This window comes from Schistocerca serialis, chromosome 6, assembly GCF_023864345.2.
Source record: "Schistocerca serialis cubense isolate TAMUIC-IGC-003099 chromosome 6, iqSchSeri2.2, whole genome shotgun sequence".
Taxonomy (NCBI): Eukaryota; Metazoa; Arthropoda; class Insecta; order Orthoptera; family Acrididae; genus Schistocerca; species Schistocerca serialis.
Window position 1 is genome coordinate 560,780,541 of NC_064643.1, and position 21,831 is coordinate 560,802,371.

Here is a 21,831-nt window from a genome sequence, read left to right on the forward strand (position 1 = left end):
CAAGAAGAATATAATAATTCCACTCACAAAGAAAGCAGGTGTTGATAGATGTGAAAATTACCGAACTATCAGTTTAATAAGTCACAGCTTCAAAATACTAACACGAATTCTTTCCAGACGAATGGGAAAACTGGTAGAAGCTGACATCGGGGAAGATCAGTTTGGATTCCGTAGAAATATTGCAACACGTGAGGCAATACTGACCTTATGAATTATCTTACAAGAAAGATTAAGGAAAGGCAAACCTACGTGTCTAGCATTTGTAACCTTAGAGAAAGCTTTTGACAATGTTGACTGGAATACTCTATTCCAAATTCTAAAGGTGGCAGGGGCAAAATACAGGGAGCAAAAGGCTATTTACAATTTGTACAGAAACCAGATGGCAGTTATGAGTGTCGAGGGACATGAAAGGGAAGAAGTGGTTGGGAAGGGAGTGAGACAGTGTTGTAGCCTCTCCCCAATGCTATTCAATCTGTGTATTGAGCAAGCAGTAAAGGAAACAAAAGAAAAATTCGGAGTAGGTATTAAAATCCATGGAGAAGAAATAAAAACTTTGAGGTTCGCCGATGACATTGTAATTCTGTCAGAGACAGCAAAGGACTTGGAAGAGCAGTTGAACGGAATGGACATTGTCTCGAAAGGAGGATATAAGATGAACATCAACAAGAACAAAACGAGGATAATGGAATGTAGTCGAATTAAGTCGGGTGATGCTGAGGGAATTAGATTAGGAAATGAGACACTTAAAGTAGTAAAGTAGTTTTGCTATTTGGGGAGCAAAATAACTGATGATGGTCGAAGTAGAGAGGATATAAAATGTAGACTGGCAATGGCAAGGAAAGCCTTTCTGAAGAAGAGAAATTTGTTAACATCGAGTATAGATTTAAGTGTCAGGAAGTCGTTTCTGAAAGTATTTGTATGGAGTATAGTCATGTATGGAAGTGAAACATGGACGATAAATAGTTTCAACAGGAAAGAATAGAAGCTTTCGAAATGTGGTGCTACAGAAGAATGCTGAAGATTAGATGAGTAGATCACATAACTAATGAGGAGGTATTGAATAGAATTGGGGAGATGAGGAGTTTGTGGCACAACTTGACGAGAAGAAGGGACTGGTTGGTAGGACATGTTCTGAGACATCAAGGGATCACAAATTTAGCATTGGAGTGCAGCTTGGAGGGTAAAAATTGTAGAGGGAGACCAAGAGATGAATACGCTAAGCAGATTCAGAAGTATGTAGGTTGCAGTAGGTACTGGGAAATGAAGAAACTTGCACAGGATAGGGTAGCATGGAGAGCTGCATCAAACCAGTCTCAGGACTGAAGACCACAACAACAACATCAGATGGTGACTGCTGGAACAAGAAATCCTCTCCCAAATATTCCCAACTGGGAACTTCCAGCTTGCTGGGATATTTTGCTGAAAAGAGCAAAGTTCTATAACAGTTCATCCTGCCCATATCAGTCTTGACAGGAGAAGTTTTGAGAGTAATACAGATATTCACAAACATTACACTAGAAGAAAAATTGCTCTGAGGGCTCTGCACAAACTTAGTTATGTATATAAACAGTTCATTCATCCAGGGAATTGAGAATTTCAATGATTCTTTTTTTCCTGTATCGGGGGGACCAGTCCAGAATCTTTTGCCAGGGGAGAGATCATCGTGACACCTTTCAGTTCAAGGCCACATGTCCTGAAAATCTGTAAACTGAAATGCTAAATCATAATCTAGATATAGTGAGGGGTCAGTAAAGTGAAATGGAAAGAAGACAAGGATTTCTTGTCAGATAAGTATAGGATAATATCAACAGCAGCAGAAAATGGTGCAACAGGAGTGGATTGTCAGAGAGTGAATTAATGTGAACAGTTCAGTGATATTGGTGTTTCATCAGAATCAACAGCAAACCAATACTGACAATGATAGTTCAGGTATACATTCCGATGTCGCAAGCCGAGAAGAAGAGATAGAGAAAGTATATGAGGATATTGGACATGTAACTGAGTACGTAAAGGGCGATGGAAGTCTAATATTCATAGGGGATTGGAATGTGGTTATAGGGAAAGAAGTAGAAGAAAGGGTTACAGGAGAATATGGGCTCGGTAGCAGGAATGAGAGATGAGAAAGAATAATTAAGTTCTGTAATAGTGAATATTCTGTTCAAGAGTCACAAGAGGAGGAGATATACTTGGAAAAGCCAGGATATAAGGGAAGATTTCAATTAGATTACATCATGTTCAGGCAGAGATTCTGAAATCAGATACTGGATTGTAAGGTGTACCCTTGAGCAGATATAGACTCATGTGTAGTAGTATTTATGAAGAGTAGGCTGAAGTTCAAGAAGCTAAATTGGAATCAATGTGCAAAAAAAGTGGGATACAGAAGTACTAAGGAATGAAGAGATAGGCATGAAGTTCTCTTAGGTTATAGATACTCTAATAAGCAATATCTCAGTAGGCAGTTCAGTTTAAGAGTAATGGACATCTCTAGAAAGGGCAATCACATAGATACAAAGAAGGTAGCTGTGAAGAAACCATGGGTAACAAAAGAGATACTTCAGTTGATAGACAAAAGGAGGAAGTATAAAAATGTTCTGGGACATTCAGGAAAAGAAAAATGCAAGTTACTTAGGAATGAAATAAATAGGAAGTACAGAGAAGCTAATGCTAAATGACTGCATGCAGAATGTGAAGAAATCAGAAAGGAAATGATTGCCAGAAGGTCTGACTTACCATATAGTAAAGTCAAAACAACATTCGTTGAAGTTAAAAGCGAGGATAGTGCAATGGGAATTCCACTGCTAAACGCAGAGGAGAGAGCAGATAGGTGGAAAGAGTACATTGAAGGCCTGTGATTATGTGATGAAAGAAGAAGTAAGAGTCAGTTTAGAAGAGGTAGGGGATCCAGCATTAGAATCAGAGCTTTGGAAGACTTAAGATTGAATAAGGCAGGTGGGATGGATAACATTCCATTAGAATTTCTAAAATCACTGAGGCAGGTGACAAGAAAATGACTATTCACGTTGCTGTGTAGAATGTATGAATCTGGCAGCATACCATCTGACTTTCGGAGAAACATCATCCACAGAATTCCGAAGACTGCAAGAGCTGACAAGTGCAAGAATTATTGCATAATCAGCTCAACAGCTCATGCATAAAAGCTGCTGACAAGAATAATATACTGAAAAATGGAAAAGAGAATTTAGGATGTCTTAGATGACGATCAGTTTGGCTTTATGAAAAGTAAAAGCACCAGAGAGGCAGGTCTAACATTACAGCTGATAATGGAGGTAAGACTAAAGAAAAATCAAGACCCATTCTTAGGATTTTTTGAAATGGAAAAAGTGGTTGGTAATGTAAAATGGTGCAAGATGTTTGAAATTCTGAGAAAAATAGGAGTAAGCCATAGAGAAAGACAGGTAATATACAATATGTACAAGAACCAAGAGGGAACATTAAGAGTGAAAGGCCAAGAATGAAATGGTGGGATTAAAAAGCGTGTATGACAGAGCTACAACCTTTCACTCCTACTGTTCAATATATACACTGAAGAAGCAATGACAAAAATAAAAGAAAGGTTTCAAGAGTGGAATTAAAATTCTAGGCGAAACGATATCAGTGATAAGATTCTATGATGACTTTGCTATTCTCACGGAAAATGAGGAAGAATTACAGGATTTTGCTAAATTGAATGAACAGTCAATGAGTATGGAATATGGACTAAGAGTAAATCAAAGAAAGACGAAACAAATGAGAAGTGACAGAAATGAGAACAGCAAGAAACTTAACATCAGGATTGGTGATCACAAAGAAGATGAAGTTAAGGAATTCTGTTACTTAGGTAGCAGAATAACCCATGATGAATGCAGAAGGGAGGACATAAAAAGCAGACAAGCAGTGTTAAATAGGGCATTCAGGGCCATGAGAAGTCTACTAGTATCAAACATAGGCTTTAATTTGACGAAAAAATTTCTGAGAATGTGTGTTTGAAGCACAGTATTGTGTGGTAATGAAACATAAGAGAATTGAAGCATTGGAGATGAGGTGCTACAGAAGAATGTCGGAAATGTAGTGGAATGATAAGGTAAGGAATGAGGATGTTCTCTGGAGAATTGGAGAGGAAAGGAATATATGGAAAAAGGGACAGGATGGTAGGACATCTGTACATCTTGTACATCAGGGAAATAACTTCTTTGGTACTAAATGGAACTGTTGAAAGCAAAAACTGCAGAGGAAGACAGAGACTGGTATACATCCAGCAAATAATTGAGAGTGTAGGTTGCAAATGCTACTCTGAAATGAAGAGGTTGGCACAAGAGAGAAATTCTTGGCAAGCCACATCAATCCAGGCAGGAGACTGATGACAAAAAAAACAACAACATTGGAACTGGCAAGATATTGGCATTGGAAATTCCAAGACTTTTGAAAATGTTTGGATTTTAAGTTTGAAGTTGGACAACAAATGACAAAATAAATATTTTTTCGTGTGATATAATAACAAATTAACACTTTTTGGGTTTTCCTCTTTACTTTTACTATTAATTGATGCATCATGCCAAATTTCATGATTCTAGATCGAAAACCCTATAGATTTTGATGAGCGAGTTTGTGAATATCAAAATATGTAACATAAATGGCCGTATCTTGTGAGTGCATGGACGTAGGCAACTTAGGAGCATCACTTTATTACACCACCAAGGGACCATAGAAGTTAGTGTGTGGCAAAAATTTCTAATTGATATGTGTACCCATTCCTGAGAAAAGGAGTTTTTAACAGTTGACAGACAGACAGACAGACAGTCGGATGGACAGATGGACAACAAAGTGATCATACGATAATTCCGTTTCGGCAGACTGAGGTACAGAACCCTAAAGATGTTCTACACATCATTCTACTATATCGTGCTTCAGTGCAGAAAGGAGTTAAATACAAATCATTGATAATTTGCTCATGGCAATACAGGGGAGAGCAGAAGTGTTTTGAAACATAGGTAAAAATAGTGTGTATTTGTGTAATTGTTTACAATAGGCCTCGTTTACCAAGAACCCCTGGCGCATTCAGTTAAATTTGTTATCTTTGTGCTTGCTAGAATTATGTCATTACATGCTTCTAATTACTCATATTTTTGTATTTTGAGTGAACTGGGGTGCTGGTGTAGCTTAACACAAATTTTAACTTTTAGTTCTTATCACAAATCTATACAAATGTAGCTCATACTAACAATAAAAATATGCAGAATGAAATTTTCACTCTGCGACAGAGTGTGCACTGATATGAAGCTTTCCAGCAAATTAAAATTGTTCGCCAGATAAAGAATCGAAATTGAAACCTTTGCCTTTCGTGGTCAAGTGCTCTACAAACTGAGGCTACCCAAGTATGACTCATAACCCATCCTCATAACTTTACTTCCACCATTACCTTGTCTCCTATCTTCCAAACATCACAGAAGCTCTTTTGCAAAACTTGCAAGACAAACACTCCTGGAAGGAAAGATATTGTAGAGATATGGCTTAGCTACAGCCTGTGGAATGTTTCCAGGATGAAATTTTCATTCTGCTGTGGAGTGTGTGCTGATATGAAACTTCCAGGCAGATTAAAACTGTGTGCCAGACCAAGACTCAAACTCGAGACCTTTGCCTTTCGCACGTAGGGAAGTGCTCTACCAACTGAGCTACCCAAGCACAACTCACAACACGTCCTCACAGCTTTACTTCCACCAGTACCTCGTCTCAAACCTTCTAAACTTCACAGAAGTTCTTCTGCAAATCTTATGGAACTAGCACTCATGGAAGAAAGGATATTGCAGAGACAGGGATTAGCCACAGCCTGGGGGATGTTTCTAGAATGAAATTGTGGTGATTGTGGAGATCACGCATTCTGCAGCAAAATCAGCTGATTCCCAAGTTACATCAAAGAAGTTCGCGTGCTCACCACCTATGGCGCTGATGTGCTCGCTTATTCCATACCTAAGAAGAGACACTATTGAACTCCGTGGTTTTAGTTTTTAATATGATTATTCTGTTATTATCTGTCATAGTGACAAGTTTACTTATCCTTCTCATTTCCAATCAATGTTCTTGTTCTCGACATACACTACTTTCCTATACATAGCTGAGAGTGGAGAGTTTTTTGAATATGGTAGAAAGAATAATGCTTGCATTTGCTGTGTGCTGTACACCCACACATCACACGCAGTTTAGTGGCTATCTTATAGACCTATAAGATAGCTTCATTGGTGATCCTGATGTGATCATTGCTCAGACGAAGAGTTTGTGACAAGAAAACAGTGATATGCAGTAACAAAATGCCAGATTAAGAAATGCATATACGTGAAGACTGGTGGTATGACTTCCACCGTTCTGGCCTACCATTCCAACCCTCTGGTTGGCACAAGTAGAAGCAACTTTTGTTATGTTCTGGCATAATGATGGACGCTACTAAATTTGCCCTGGTAGTAAGTCAACTTGACCACAGAATCACAGCAGAAGTATAAAATATAATAATGACACCACTGGACACGGTGCATATTCTAAACTGAAGTTGGAATTAATACACCGAGTGTCTGCCTCTGAAGAGAAGAGAGTACCATAGCTACTTACACAAGAAGACATCGGTGACAAGAAACCTTCACAATTTGTGCATCTCTTAAGAAGCAAAGTGGATGCTCACACCGAGCCAGACACATTACTACACACAATATGGAGCAGTAGCCTGGCAGCACAAGTTAAAGCGATAAGTGAATCTTACTGAGATGTCCTTGGATGAAGTGGCTGTATTGGCTGACAGGATACGGGATGCTACTGTGGCCACTTCTGGATCTGATGCTATCCTTATGTGCAACAGCACCGCAACAGAAACAAAACCTGATTGCAACAAGCTTTCAAAAAAAGTGACAGCATTGGAGCAACAATTAAATGATGGCTGGATGAGAAAAATTGATGCTCTGTCTAATCAACTGAGTGAACTCCTCACTGATTGTGGCACTAAAAGTAATTACCAAGGGCGATCGTGGAGCTGCTCCAGTCACAATGCCTCCCATCGCATTGATGCCCAAGTCATGAATTTATGCCGGTATCATCAGCAATTTGGGGATCAAGCACATAAGTGTGGTGCGGCATTTTCATATAAAAATGTTAAGTGGCAAGCTGAAGTTGACACACCTGTCTGTCCCTCTTCCCACCCGTATCTCACCGACCGTAAGCTGTGACGCGAATTCTTGATAGTTACCTGCTCAGATTTAAGTATTCTGCTGGAGGACAAGGCACATAAGTATCACCCAATCACCACCTACAAGATGACAACAGCCCACTATTCCAGTTTCCAATATTCAAACATATGGAACACAGCATATAGAATTAGGCTTGGAACTGCATCATGCAATAACATGGAAATTTGTCATCACCAATTTAGCGGAATCAATCATTGGGGTGGACCTACTCATCCACTATCACCTACTGCTTGATGTCACCAACACCTGCCTGCTGGACAGTCACCAGGCTGTCAAGAGACCAGATATCAATGTCTCGACGTCATGTGGCCAACTGTGATGTCAAACTTGTCCAGGTGGCGGCAGGCGAGTTCACCAACTACTCGACCAGTTCCCAACACTTTTCAGGCTTCCCGGGGCCCCACAGCAGGTGTACCACAGTACTATTCATTTTACTAATACCAGTGCAGGTCCCTCCGTTTTGTGTAGGCCGAGGCGGTTGGCCCCAGACAGATATCCCATAGCAAAGACTGAGTTTGAAGCTATGCTAGCAGAAGGAATAAGACATTTGTCCACTGGTCAAGTCTGCTGCACCTGGTCCCCAAAAAGAAGGTGCATGGCAGCCATGCAGGAACTACTGTGCTTTGAATGCTAGGACTATACCAGATCATTAACCAGTGCCACACTTAAAAGATTACAACCAGCATTGAGTGGGAAATGAGTGTTCAGTGTCCTTGACTGTGCCAAAGCATTCACAGAGATCCCTGTGGCCAAGAAAGACATTCCCAAGAGGGTAATAACTACACCTTTTGGTTTATTTGTGAGCGTGTTTGTGACCTCTGGCCTCAGGCATACGGCACAAACCTGGCAGAGATTCGTCGATTCTGTACTACGAGGACTGCCACTTTGTTTTGCCTACCTTGATGATGATCTCAGCTTCTCAAAAATGTCAGAATTACACAAGCAGCTTTGTACTCAGGTTTTCACACATCTCGCTACTTACAATGTTGTCCTAAACATGTTGAAGTGTGTGTTTGGGCAACCAGAGGTGACTTTCTTGGCACATAACATTTCATCAGAAGGCTCATGCTGACTACAAGAAAAAGTGTAGTGGGTTCCATTGCCGCCGTCCTACTAAGACACACCATGTGCCCCTGTATTCAACAAAAACTTGTACACTTTACTTCTTACACCACCCATTTTCTCTGCTCGTGGACTGGGTGTTGTGTTGTCCACATCATCATTTCATCATCACCAACATCCACGTCACCCAGTGTGGTGTCACCTGAAGTAAGACTTGCAACCCGGTGGCCGAACTTCCCTGGATGGGGCCTTCCAGCCAACAATGCTACATGATTATTTCATTTCATTTAACTATTCCTGCACGCTCCACCTCTGCATAAGTATTCATTGCATGTGATTTTAACGGGAATACCTTTAGCTGGACTTCAAATTCCCCTTGCATTTAGTGGCTGCTTACTACCTTCTTGTCCATCCCCAAGTCCATTATAAAAACTCTGCTGCTGATACTTTCCTTTCTTCTTCTTCCCCCCCCCCCCCCCCCCAAATCCCCCCTTCCCTGCTATTGGTGACACTGCATCTGTAAGTGCTGCGTCCATCCACACCAGTAATGCTAAATGTTTGCAGAAAATATGATATGTCTATCCCATATCCCTGATGATACATAAACTTCTTCACATTCCATCACTAACCTAATAGCAGACTGCAGATCATTTGGTGCATCTGGATGCACCCTTCTTGACACCTCTGACAATACCTCCTTCAGAAAAGAATCAAATCCCCTGTGCTCAGCGTCTTGCAACAAAGCTGCATTTGCATGTATATTAACTTCCCTCTTCCTGTCAGCAAAATCTTCCATAATTTTCCCATGTCTCTTCACAAATGCTCAGCCTCTCCAAAAATACCTCGCACTATTCTGTTTCTTTATCTTTGTAAAAGCCCTTTCTCCACCTAATGTAAGTTTGCTGCATTCTTTAATCCCTCTCTACACTTTATGTATTTTTTTTGCTTCTCCCATTAGCCACAATTTTGCTACTAGCAACAACTGATTGTCGGTCCAACGACCTATCTCCGCCAACGTCCTTTGGTCCTACAAGAATCACTGCACACCTTCAGATGATTTTCCAGAAGAAGGGAAATTAATCCTGTGGCAGGTGGATCCACCTCATACTGTGGTGCATGAAACAATGCTGACTGTTCATCCCTAGATGTCAACCACCCATGTAACTCATACTATCCACTGCCAGCTCTACTATCTTTTCTAACAATACCAATGATGCTTCTGGCTCTAGCAAGCCTTGCATCTCCGACTCTGCCATTGCAACACTTTTACTCCTAATTAGATAAAATACGTACAAAAAAAAACACAACTCCAAGAAGTAATCATGAACTACTCTTTACATCGTATCATGAATCACCTAGCTTCTCTACACTTCAATATGACCATACCAATGACATGTATAAATGGGTTAGAGGCACTGACACTGTGTATGGTACAGTATGCCCAAACAGGTTGCATTGTGTAAACCCAACAGACACCAAGTTACCCTTAAACTGGGCCCCACAAGAAATACTAGCCTCGCAACGAACATGTGACATCACACTATTCGGCTTGTCCTCTATTCATTGCAATCACTCGCTCTGTGCAAGGCCCAAGGCAAACCAATATGTAATTGGTAAGGTACCCACTAAAAGTGGTAACTTTGTCATGTGCTGTCGAGAGCTTGCATGCATTTAAATGTGCAGTCAAGAACTATTAAAGTCATCTGAAATAGCTACTCACTCCCTGCTGGAGACAGCTGCTGGCACTTGTAAAACCTGCAGTGTCACATTCTGTGACGTACACACCACGGCCTATCTTTCTTGTGGGTCTTGCCTTAAGCTCAGGCAAGTCAGTTGGCTCCTCCAGACTATGCCTTCAAGTTATGATGACAGTCATGCCTTGTTCCATGTCTGTTAAGCCAGCCATAAAATAACAAAATTGTTCATCACGTACTGCACTGTGTTGACACAGAAGATCATGATCCCAATACTGTGCTGAATGACAAAGCTACTGTTAATTCTGACACCAAATCATAGTGCCTCTAGTCAGTGACTTCTACTGGCAGTTCCATGTGGTGGCCTCATCTGGCATAGCCCCCTCATACAACTAGAGTTTCGAGACTGAGAGTAATTTCATTGCAAAATGTCCAGTGCTTATAGCTGACAACAGCATGTTTGTTGCGTGCTGGCACTACTACCAGTCACATATCCTAAAACACCATTGTGGCTGCCAGTGTGGAAATCTTTCTTGCACTGTGCTGCATGAGTTTGTGCAGTAGCACTGAGCCTGCTGTTTCAGAAAGCTAACCTGCCTCACAACATTGCATCAATGTTGTTGAATTATTACAGTGACAACATTCCAGACTCGCCTGCTGGCAGTGCAGCTGGAATACACTCCTCAGATTCACACAATTATGCCAGTACATGATCAGTGCACTACAGTTGCAACAAATACACCACCTCCATTTCTCATCAGCCTATCCTTTCAATATACACTTAAATTTCCCCCAAAATCTTGTTGCTGTCAGTTTCAGGTTTACCTGCTATTATGTGAGCTTCGCCGCATTTTAGGAGCACTTCAAACCCTGGCATTTTATTGTAAATACTTTGGCAGTTAACCAGTGGGTTTTTAATACTCTCTCATGTAGGGAGGTTATTTCTTCAGATCTTACACTGATACTTCCAGTTCTCCTGCAGTTACTGTGATCCAGACTGGGTGGAAAGTCACCTGATATAAAAAAGGGAGACCTGGTGTGCACCCCACACATGTTCAGCTACCTGGATAGCAGCGTCTGATGTGCAGTGCACACCTGACCCATTTGGGTGGCCCTACAGTTGTCAACCGTGTGGTGCAAGTCTAGGAAAATCACAGCCTAGGTTGAATCAGACAATGGAAAATCCAGGACGGAATGTAACAATATTATGAGAAGGAAAGTTGCTACTCACCATATAGCAGAGATGCTGAGTCGCAGATAGGCATGATTACACAATTATAGCTTTCAGCTGTTAAGTCCATCATCAACAAAACACACACACACACACACACACACACACACACACACACACACACACTCCCACTCACACAAATGCAACTCACTCACACGACTGCAGTCTCAGGCAACTGAAACCAACCACACTGCGAGTAGCAGCACCAGTGCGTGATGGGAGTGGTGACTTGTGGGGATAAGGAGGAGGCTGAAGCAGGAAGGGGGAGGGATAGTATGCTGGGAATGGCAGACAGCGAAGTGCTGCAGGTCAGACTGAGGGCAGCGGAGGGGGAGGGGGGGGGGGAGGGTGGTAGTAGCAGAAAAGGAGAGAAATAGAAAGACTGGGTGTGGTAGTGGAAGTAGTGGAATGACAGTTGTGTAGTGCTGTAATGGGAACAGGGAAGGGGCTAACGAAGGTTGAGGCCAGAAGGGTTACTAGAACGTAGGATGTATTGCAGGGAAAGTTCCCACCTGCACAATTCAGAGAAGATGTTGTTGGTGGGAAGGATTCTTCCCTATTGCCATTCCACCACTACACAGCCGTCATTCCACCATCACACCTAGTCTTTTTATTTCTCTCCTTTTCTGCTACTTCCCCACCCCCTACCCCCACTTCTCTCCTGCGCTCAGTCTAACATGCAGCACTTCGCTGTCACCGAGCGAGGTGGCGCAGTGGTTAGGCACTGGACTCGCATTCGGGAGGACGACGGTTCAATCCCGCGTCCGGCCATCCTGATTTAGGTTTTCCGTGATTTCCCTAAATCGCTCCAGGCAAATGCCAGGATGGTTCCTTTCAAAGGGCATGTCCGACTTCCTTCCCCTTCCTTCCCTAATCCGATGAGACCGATGACCTCGCTGTGTGGTCTCCTTCCCCAAACCAACCAACCAACCAACTTCGCTGTCTGCCAACCCCACCATACTATCCCTCCCCCTTCCCACTTCAGCCTTGTTCTTATGTGTACCCAGTCGCCACTCCCATAGTGCTGTTTGCAGTTTGGTTTCAGTTGCCTGAGACTGCAGTTGTGTGTGTGAGAGTGTGTGTGTGTGTGTGTGTGTGTGTGTGTGTGTGTGTGTGTGTGAGAGAGAGAGAGAGAGAGAGAGAGAGAGAGAGAGAGAGAGTTTGTGTGTGTGTGTGTGTGTGTGTGTGTGTGTGTGTGTGTGTGTGTGTTTGTGTGTGTGTGTGTGTGTCCAAGTATGACCTTAAAGCCAAGATGTCAGGCATTGTTTTTCCAAATTTTGCACCACAACCTGCAATCACTTTCCCTGCCAGTGTTTTGATTACCTCTCGTTGCACCCTGAAATGAGGAATGTTATACCCACTGACCTTTCCACCCCTCCCACAGAGGCATTCCACTGCCACTGAACCTTTACTATATCCTTATCCATCCCTACTCCAACCTTGCTCCCAACCCCTTTCCACATGGCTCATATCCCTGCAACAGATCTGGATGTGAGACCTATCCCATACATCCTTCTACAAACCACCTGCTCGAGTCCGGTAATAGGCATCTTCCACTTCATCAAAGGCAGGGCTACTTGTGAAAGTAGCCATGTGATCTACATACTAAGCTGCAACCACTGTGCTCCTTTCTATGTGGGCGTGACAACCAACAAGCTGTCTGTCCACTTGAATGGCTACCAACTAATTGTGGCCATGTGACAGCTGGACCATGCAGTTGCTGAACATGCTACCCAACACAACATGCTTCATTTCAATGGCTGCTTCAGAACTTGTGCCATCTGGACCCTTCCTACCAACTCCACATTTTCTGAAATGCACAAGTTGGAAGTAGTCACGTGATTTCCAAACTGAGCTGCAACCACTGTGCTGCGGACTGTGCGGACCTGGCAACCAATAAGCTGTCTGTCTGTGTGAATGTTCACCAAAAAATTGTGGCAATGAGACAGCTGGACCACCCAATTGCTAAACAAGCTGCCCAACACAATATGCATCATTTTAGTGACTGCTTCACAGACTGCGTCATCTATATCCTTCCTACCAAGTCCAGATTTCCTTAAATGCACAGGCGGGAACACTCCTTGCAATATATCCTTCATTCCCTTAAACCCCCTAGCACAACTTTCACTAGTCTCTGTCCTTCACCTACCTGTCCTCTACCCAGCTTCCACTTCAGGATTTCAGAGCCTTCTATTCCATCAATGCACCCACTAATCTTTTCCTTCTCTACTTCTCCCCCCCCCCCCCCCCCTCCCCTCAAACCTCCTGACTGCACCTAGCAGCCCTATCCTCTTCCCACCATGTCCCTGCATGCGCCCACAAGCAGCCGTACACCCACAAGCAGCACTACACCTTCCCCCACCCTTACTCTGCTATCCTCTTTGCCTCCATGCCCCAGCCTCTTCCTTACCCCGACCACCTGCAGATTGCTTTTCCCATCAGGCGTAGTTGCAATAGACAGTTAAGCCTCAGCAGTCAGAGACAGTGGTTATGTATGTGTGAGTTGATCTTGGTGTGTGTGTGTGTGTGTGTGTGTGTGTGTGTGTGTGTGTGTGTGTGTGTGTGTGTTTGTTTTCTACTTTAGAAGAAGGCCTTTTGGCCGAAAGCTCAAATGCATAGCAGTCTTTTGGTTGTGCATGCCTGCGGCTCAGTGTCTTGAGTAACAGTCTGTAATTTTCATAATATTGTCAACATCCTGCAATTGATTGCATCCAGTTCCCTCAGTGACTGCTGGAACAGCCTCTTCAACATAATGAATGATTCCTACAGGCATACACATTGAGTGCTCATGGTATTCACTCCCATTCCTTGCTGCCATTTCCCATGCAGGTACCATTATTTTCCACAGATTTGAACTGGTAGACCCCTGACCTTCCATTTGCCTCATCTTGACAAGAGTCACAGGCTGTTCCCAACAGGTGAGTCTCACAGGCTCAGTTTCAGTGGAAACAGCGCCTTGAATTAGTTAATTAGGATGATAAATGTGATATCCTGAGTCCTGTCCAGTTCCCATCTCCACTGACAGGGCACCTAGATTTACCATCAACACACTACTGACAGTCAAGGGGATGGTTATTGATAGATCCTGTACTTCCAGCAAAGGAGGCAGTGTCCACAGGAGAGGATAGTACTTGAGGTCTCTTCGGTATGTGTGGTATATGATTCTCGTTAGCTCTCCCAACACATCCATTTGCAGCAATTTTCAATCACTTGATAGCAGTCAGGGCAATTTCCATATGCTTACAAATAGTAACCAACTCATCCCATGCCTCAGAATAGCATACTCAACGGAGCTACATTGTGGCTGTTGCAGTATTTTACAGAACAGTAAACTTGTTCAGTTTCTTTTAATTTATTCGTCTTTTATGCTACAAATATTGCAATTAGCATTCTAGAGCTGAAGTGATTAACAACCGTAATGGGGTATCTGTTACAACAGAAAAACATTTTTGAGGTCATGGTCACTATCAAATTCAACAATAGTGTCAGTTTACAACAAATGTATGCAATATACACTCCAGTTAAGAGAGAAATTAGGTAACATGATTTGTCACCTATTCACAGTAACTGCAAATCACAAGCGGCGGTTTAATGTGAAATAAGTTATAGACAAGACTGACAACTTATGAAAATTCTTAAAAATATATGTCTGCAAGCATCCACAAATTCTCAAAAATATACCTTTCTTCATGTAAATATGTTGTGAAATTAGGAAACAATTCTTTTTGAATGAAAATGGTGTTGCCTAAAATTTATAAAAATCTCAAATTAAATTTACAATTGTCGGTATAGTGTGAGTTCATAGTGGCACTTTAAATGTTCTCTATTTATTTATTTATTTATTACAATATGATACAGTACACATGAGTACTGACACAATAAATGAAAGATTATGTGAAAAAGACACAAACAGTAACATATTAGAAACTAGACTTTTGAATAGGATGATTCTGGCACACATGATCTCACACATAGGATAATTCAGAAGTCGCTTTTATATATAAATAAAAATGCAATTTGCAGAGATTTTTTACATAGCTGAATTTGTGACACCTTCTACACTGACTTGCCAAAGATGGACACTGTAGTGTTAGTTTATACAGTCAAAATTGGGAAAATTGTGGAGCACCAATGATACATGTCTTTCATTTGGTGTAGTTAACAATGCTAAATTGCTAACTATTACAAAATAAAATGATCAACATGCAACATGATGGTTTCGTTTTAATTTTTCATACCTCTGGACACCAGGAAGATTAATACATGTAGTTTCATCCCGTTATTTATTTGTTTTGGTGACCAGTCGAACTGAAGCAGCTTCCTTGCTTCATCAATGAGACCCAGTATTTTTTCCTATCAGTGTAGCCCTCATTCTTTTCCAATGACGTATATAACCATCTTTGTCTGGATTTCTCTGTCATCTTATCCCTCAGTGTTCCCTTCAAACACATCCCTTATAATTTCTCCATCTCTTCACATTACATGCCCATATCTAGTTAACTGCTTTGGTTTAACTTGTGCTACAGTGTCCAGTGTTCCACTCATTTCTGACATCTCTTTATTTGTTCTTGTTCCATCTTGTAAGTGATCAAAAATTTGTAGTCAATTATCAGTAATCATTGATGATTCTTTTTTGTTGCATAAGAAGGGGTTTTGTAATATTAAGAACTAAACTGTTATAGTCAAGCTTGGCTGTTTCTGACATGATTGAGTTTTGAACCCTTTATTGCTGTCCTTGTGTCATTACCAAATACAATGGACACTGCAAGATTTGACCAGAAAGATCTGGAGCAGGTGTCAGAATTAATTAAATGGAAAGAGCATATGATTTAGTTAACAACATTTACAACAAGAAGAGCACCTCAGGAAGTATAAAACTGAAACACTATGTCACAGTGGTAAAGCCAGAATGATTAAATGCATGCAAGTACTTGATACTAAATGACAAGCTGGATTGGGTAGGAGTGTTTGAAATATGGATCATTAGAAAAATAATGGATGCAACACAAACAAAGGAAAGTTGGAAAATGAGTAACAGTTTTTGACATTGCCACCAAATAAAAGAGGGCAGTCTAACAAAACATTTGCTTTTGGTGCTTGTATTTTGGGCTTAAGTCTTCCTGCTGTATGGCGTATCCCCTTTGTGGTGACTGTGGACACCCACTCCATGAGGGCCCAGCTTACAAAAGAGGAAAGAAGATCTGAGAGTACAAGTCCGTGGGTCGCCTGTCTTACACTGAGGCTAACCAAAAATATGAGAGACTTCATCCAGTACCACTTTCTTCAACTTCTGCCTTTGTTGCATCCTTTCGCCCTCCTACCTCTTCTTTCCCCAGCCCTGTCCCCATCTCCCCTTCCCCTGCAGTTCCCATGACCTCCCATTCTGGAGCCGCTTCCCCTCCCCGGCTGAAGAAGTGCCCCCTTTCTTTGGCACCTGCTGGTGATAGGGCTCCCCTCCTGGGACCCCTCCCCCCAGCGTCTCTCAGGCTGAAAGCCTACTGCCACAGCTCACAGCTCAGCCACGAGACACACCAGCTGTGTGCCCCAAGGTCACCTGCTCTCTTTTGGTTCCGGATCTTCCAGAAGCCTGTACCCCTCTGTGCCCTGCTCTCCTCCACCTCCGAAAGAGGAGGAGGAGGAGAAGAAGAAGAAGAAGAAGAAGAAGAAGAAGTCAATGATAACCTGGATCACAGAAATAAAAAAAGAACCGGAAAGAGACAATATCAATGAATCAGGTACAACAGATAAAAACTCTCTTAGAACTAAGATACTCAATTCTCAAGGTACCCGTGGTGGGAGTGGGGGGGGGGGGGGGGGGGGGGGAGGGGGGGGGGGGGGGGGGAGGGCTACAAAAAATGTAACACCATGAACAGAAGAGAGAATAGACAAGCTGGGGAGAAGATGAAGCAGGGCTGAAAAAAAGTGAAAAACGATTAAAGTAGAGAAACTGAAGTTGTTATGTGACCCCCAGTTGGTCAGTGTAAAGATAGATAAGGTCATAATTCATATTTAATTTCACATGTAATAAGACTGTAAATATGTACTTCATTTTGTTTCAGACCCAGTTATTCCAATGTATTTTTATGTACCAGAAGGGTACATTGAATTGGAGAAGCAAGAACCTGGTACACATGCCCGCCAGCCAAGTGCCGAGGGCAGTGGGGGTAGTAATGGTATATACCTTTGGAATCAAGCAATGTTTGTGATAGCACAGTTATTGACAGCTGGACTGCTACACATTAATGAACTTGATCCTATTAGACGATACTTACCTTCATTCAACAGGCCACGCAAAGCTGGAAGATACTCAGCCTTTCAGGTGAAGATGTTACTTTCTTGCAGTATAATCTTTATGAATGCTGGATGTTTTTTAAGTGTTTGCTTAAATCAGATAACTTGTGGTTGCTTAAATTTGAAAAATAACTTAACGCAGTGTGAGGAGAGACCACTGAAAACGTCTTGTAATCTTTTTCTTCATGCTGCACATCATCTTACCACTTACATGTGGGTCACTTGTTTTGGTTTTTTGCTATATACTCCCCAGTTTTTTTGGGGCGGGCGGGCAGGGGGGGGAGAGGGGGGGGGTGGTCAGAGTTGATGATGGAAAATTGTTTTTTTATGCTACACGTCAAAATAATTTCTAAAAACAAACATTTTTTCATTTATGTAATATGAGGTCCAAAGTTAATAATGTTCGAGTTATTAACATTTTGGAGTTTTCGTGCTGTACTTAGGGGTACCTGTCTTTCTATGCATCTAGTAGAGTGAAGTCAGTGGGTCAAGGAATTAGACTATCAAAACACTGGTCCATGTTCAATTCTTGATGATGAGAATTTCTTTGAAGTAAAATGTCTGAATGTGCAATTAACAATCAAATAGCTGTACATAATATATTGATAGTTATTTTCGTTGTGATACATGACGTGCTATTATAGTACTTTTGTGGGTGATGTTGCTCACCCGACCTATGCCATGAAAGTAATACCACCAAAATGTACCTCTCTTTGTCATCTGTAGTGTGATGTTTACTTTTCCGACAGGTAAAAAATGTCATTCCACAACTTCAAAATCTTGTGACACCACAGCAGAACAAATTACTACAAGATAGGGTGGATGCTATCAAAATTCATGCATTCAGCGATAATCAGTTGTCCACACCTGTCTTTCAAGATATGCTTTTATATGCTTGGTACACATTCAAATTGGTATTGGATAGATTTGTTTTTAACATTTCCATGTCCAGTGTAACAGAAAACATTTCAGTGCTGTGGAATTTCATGGGTGTGTTGTGCGTGGTGCAAAAAAATTTGTATTTTGCCAGTTTCTATGGCTAGTTTCACCCACTTACTTTGAGAATGCTCATGAATAGATGACTGTTTAGGATTATGCAATAATGTACTTCAGGTGTACTTTCCACAATGAAAATAACTGTCAAAAATTATTCATACTTATTGGATTATTAACCATACCTCCTCATGTTTTATTTCAAAAAAATCAAAGAAAAGTATTCTGACTATCAGAATGTTGTCAGAAACACTGAAAAAATATGAAATGAAAAAAAAGAAATAAAAAAAAGAAAAAGCAATGACCAAGAATCAAACACGGACCAGCTGTTTGGTAGTCTAATGCCTTGACCGCTTAACCACCAATGTCGCTCTGCTAGACGACTTGAATCACAGGTACCCAAGCTGCTGCATGAAAACACAAAAATGTTAATAACTCAAATATTATTAAGTTTGGACCCCATATAATATTAATAACATACGTTTGTTTTTAGACGATCGTTCAATCTTTCAAAATATGATTTTCATCATCTACGTTGACCCCAATTTTTTCAAAAACAAGGGAGTGTATAGAAAAGAGCTGAAACACTTGTGTCTTTATTTTCTATATAGATCATCCTGTGGGTCTCGTGACCCACATGACTGACCCTCCCTTTGTTAGTACTAGGTTTGGATTTGCTTAGTTTTGCAGAACTGAAATTTCTGTTTGTGTGAATTAAAGAGAAAGGAAATAGAAAAGAGAACAATTTCGAAAGGTGGGCTTTCATATTCTTCATATAGACGAGGTAAGTTGCATAGCACAGATTAATAGAACACATGGTAAATAAATATGAATGATATAAATCACAGAGCTAGGTGGAAGATGGTTTCTGCAGAGTAGAGAAGAGCAAAGACAAACTAGTGTTGGAAAGGAACTAAGAGAGGAGAAAATAGAAAATAAATTTATAAGGAAAGCAATTTCTAAAAGGTGTCAGATTAAAAGTAAACATGGATAAAAATAAGAAATAAATAACCTGAAGAAGAAAGAAACTGCAAGAGGAATGGATAGAGTGGGAAGTGGGAATCAACAACTAAGTAGAGGAAGCATGGGTTATAAAAGCAGTTAAGATAGGAGAGAGATACATTCGTATTGACAGAGAAAATATTAACGTATGTTTGTGTGCATAGTAGCAGTGCCCATTCATGTATAGAGTATCAGTTTCTCTTGTTCTGCTTTCCAAAATTCTGAAAGGCGGGTTAACATGGCCTGAGTTGAGAGAAAGCACTAATTTCACTGCTGTTAAGTTAAATAGCTTGTTATGGAACAGAACTGGGCCAAAAATTTATTTCTATGTCACCTTAATAAGTGCTGCATGGACTATCTTAGATATGGTCACTTCTTGGATACTACAAATGTTTACTCCCCCTCCTTCCCTGAATTCCACACCCTCCTCCCCGTCCTGCTCTCCATAAAGGAACATCATTATGATTTCAGCACTCAGCATGTCATCATTGAAAAAGGTGATGGAGTTTTTGAATGCTTTCCATAATTTTGTTAGAAGAATGGTCACTGTGTATCACATATTGTGCAGTTTCAGTCAGCTGAAATCAAATGGCAGAGAAGCAGCTGTTTGCTAATATTCAAACATTTAAATCTTAACTACCACTCAGAATAGACCACATGCTGAGATCACAATTCTTGGTGACAAGTGTTAGCTCCTGAACTATTGCACATTATTCTCAGGCCATTCTGAACAAGTGTTCTGTAAGTATGCAGCAGTCCTCGGGGATGTGTAGAATGTTTATTGTAATTATCTTTATAATGTGACGTATATTGATAGAAACAAGAATCAATACTATTAATGCATAAAGACTTTCTAGTCAAAGTGTATATCGTCATTGGAAACAAGATCATGAATGTATAACTACCATTACCTTTCATTTTGAAACATATGTGCTGTCATTAACAAGATCTAGATATTAAGTTGTAGCTGAACCGTACTGTAAACATCATTCCCCCCCCCCCCCCCCCCCCCCCCCTAGTTGTAACCTGCTGCTTATTCCTTTTACAAAAGTGCAATATTTATTCATTATTGAACACTCATTATGTTATTAAAGGTAAAACTATAACATGTTTCCACATGTCTTGATGAATTATTAAATGTTCTTTTTTTCCATTTTAGGCAAAACCAACTATTGTAAGTACATCAAACTTTGTACACAGTAGATTGTTGCTGCAGAATGTGTGCTTCTGTGGCTTGTTTCTTTTCTCTGCTTTTGAAATTTCTTTTTCATCTTTCACTGACTTTAATGTCCACTTCCTTGTGTTTGGAAAACATTTTAGATGTTTTTCGGAAAAAAGACTGTAAGATGAGCATCAGTAAACATAAAACAGTCGTATTGTGTTGCATTCTACTTTACATTACTGTATTGATCTCTCTTTCATCATTTTTTGGTACTAGATACTGAAGTCTACTCAGTTTAAGTCAGATCGCTTTGGGGGAATTAGATTAGGAAATAAGACACTGGAAGTATTAGAGATGATTTGCCGTAGGAGTAGCTAAATAACTGAAGTAATGTGGAGTTTCAGTAGCAAGGAAAGCTCTGCTGAAAATGAGAAATAAGTTCACATTGAATATATATTTAAGAGTTAGGACGCATTTTTCTGAAAGTGTTTGTCTGTTGTATTGTCTTAAATGGAAGTGAAATGTGGACATGTAAAGACAAGAAGAGAATGTGGGATAAAAGCTGTAGAGGGAGACTAAGAGTTTAATATAACGAGAATGTCCAAAAGAATGTAGGTTGCAGCAGTTACGCAGAGTTTAAGAGGCGTGGTTTGGTAGACTGTTGTGGTATGCTGCATCAAAGATGAAACACTAAAATTTTTAATGATGTTACTACCATATTTTGTGCAGATTAGAAAGTTTATATTATTCCTGCCTGGTGCTTATCAGTTAATCACTCTTTTATCACTGTTTATTTTTGGTTCCAACAAAAAGGATTCTATCTATGTTCCCAGTAATACTTTGAGATACAATTAAATCAGAAAGTAATTAAAATTTAATTTCTTTCATTTCTACTAAATGAGTTTGTATTAGATTTTGTTCACTGAATTTTGCCATGACAAATATATTTAAGCGAATCACTATAAATAATGGACTTTGTAATAACTTTAAGACTAAGCGAAGATAAAAAACTGAATAGCACAGAGAAACAGAGGCAAAGAGATGGCAGATCTGAGACTTATACTGACATTAATATCCAAGGGTAAATTTTAAATTTAAGTAAATCACTATAAAAATGTACTTTTTGATCATTTTAAGACTAAGGAGACGTAGCAAATGGAATATCACAGA

General features: G+C 40.6%; 2 protein-coding genes across 7 annotated transcripts in view; one reads left to right on the forward strand and one right to left on the reverse strand.

The window, feature by feature from the left end:
- Positions 1-21,831, forward strand: part of LOC126485127 (probable phosphorylase b kinase regulatory subunit beta) — a 188,420-nt gene that overhangs the window by 54,968 nt on the left and 111,621 nt on the right. For 4 of the 5 annotated variants that reach the window (XM_050108765.1, XM_050108766.1, XM_050108768.1 and 1 more), the window contains 2 exons: positions 17,273-17,532; positions 20,659-20,673. In XM_050108765.1, the coding sequence (XP_049964722.1) occupies positions 17,273-17,532; positions 20,659-20,673 (275 nt within the window). The remainder of the gene's footprint in view (positions 1-17,272; positions 17,533-20,658; positions 20,674-21,831) is intronic. The other variant, XM_050108767.1, reaches the window with a different exon arrangement.
- Positions 1-21,831, reverse strand: part of LOC126485128 (uncharacterized) — an 81,214-nt gene that overhangs the window by 26,010 nt on the left and 33,373 nt on the right. The window lies entirely within an intron of this gene.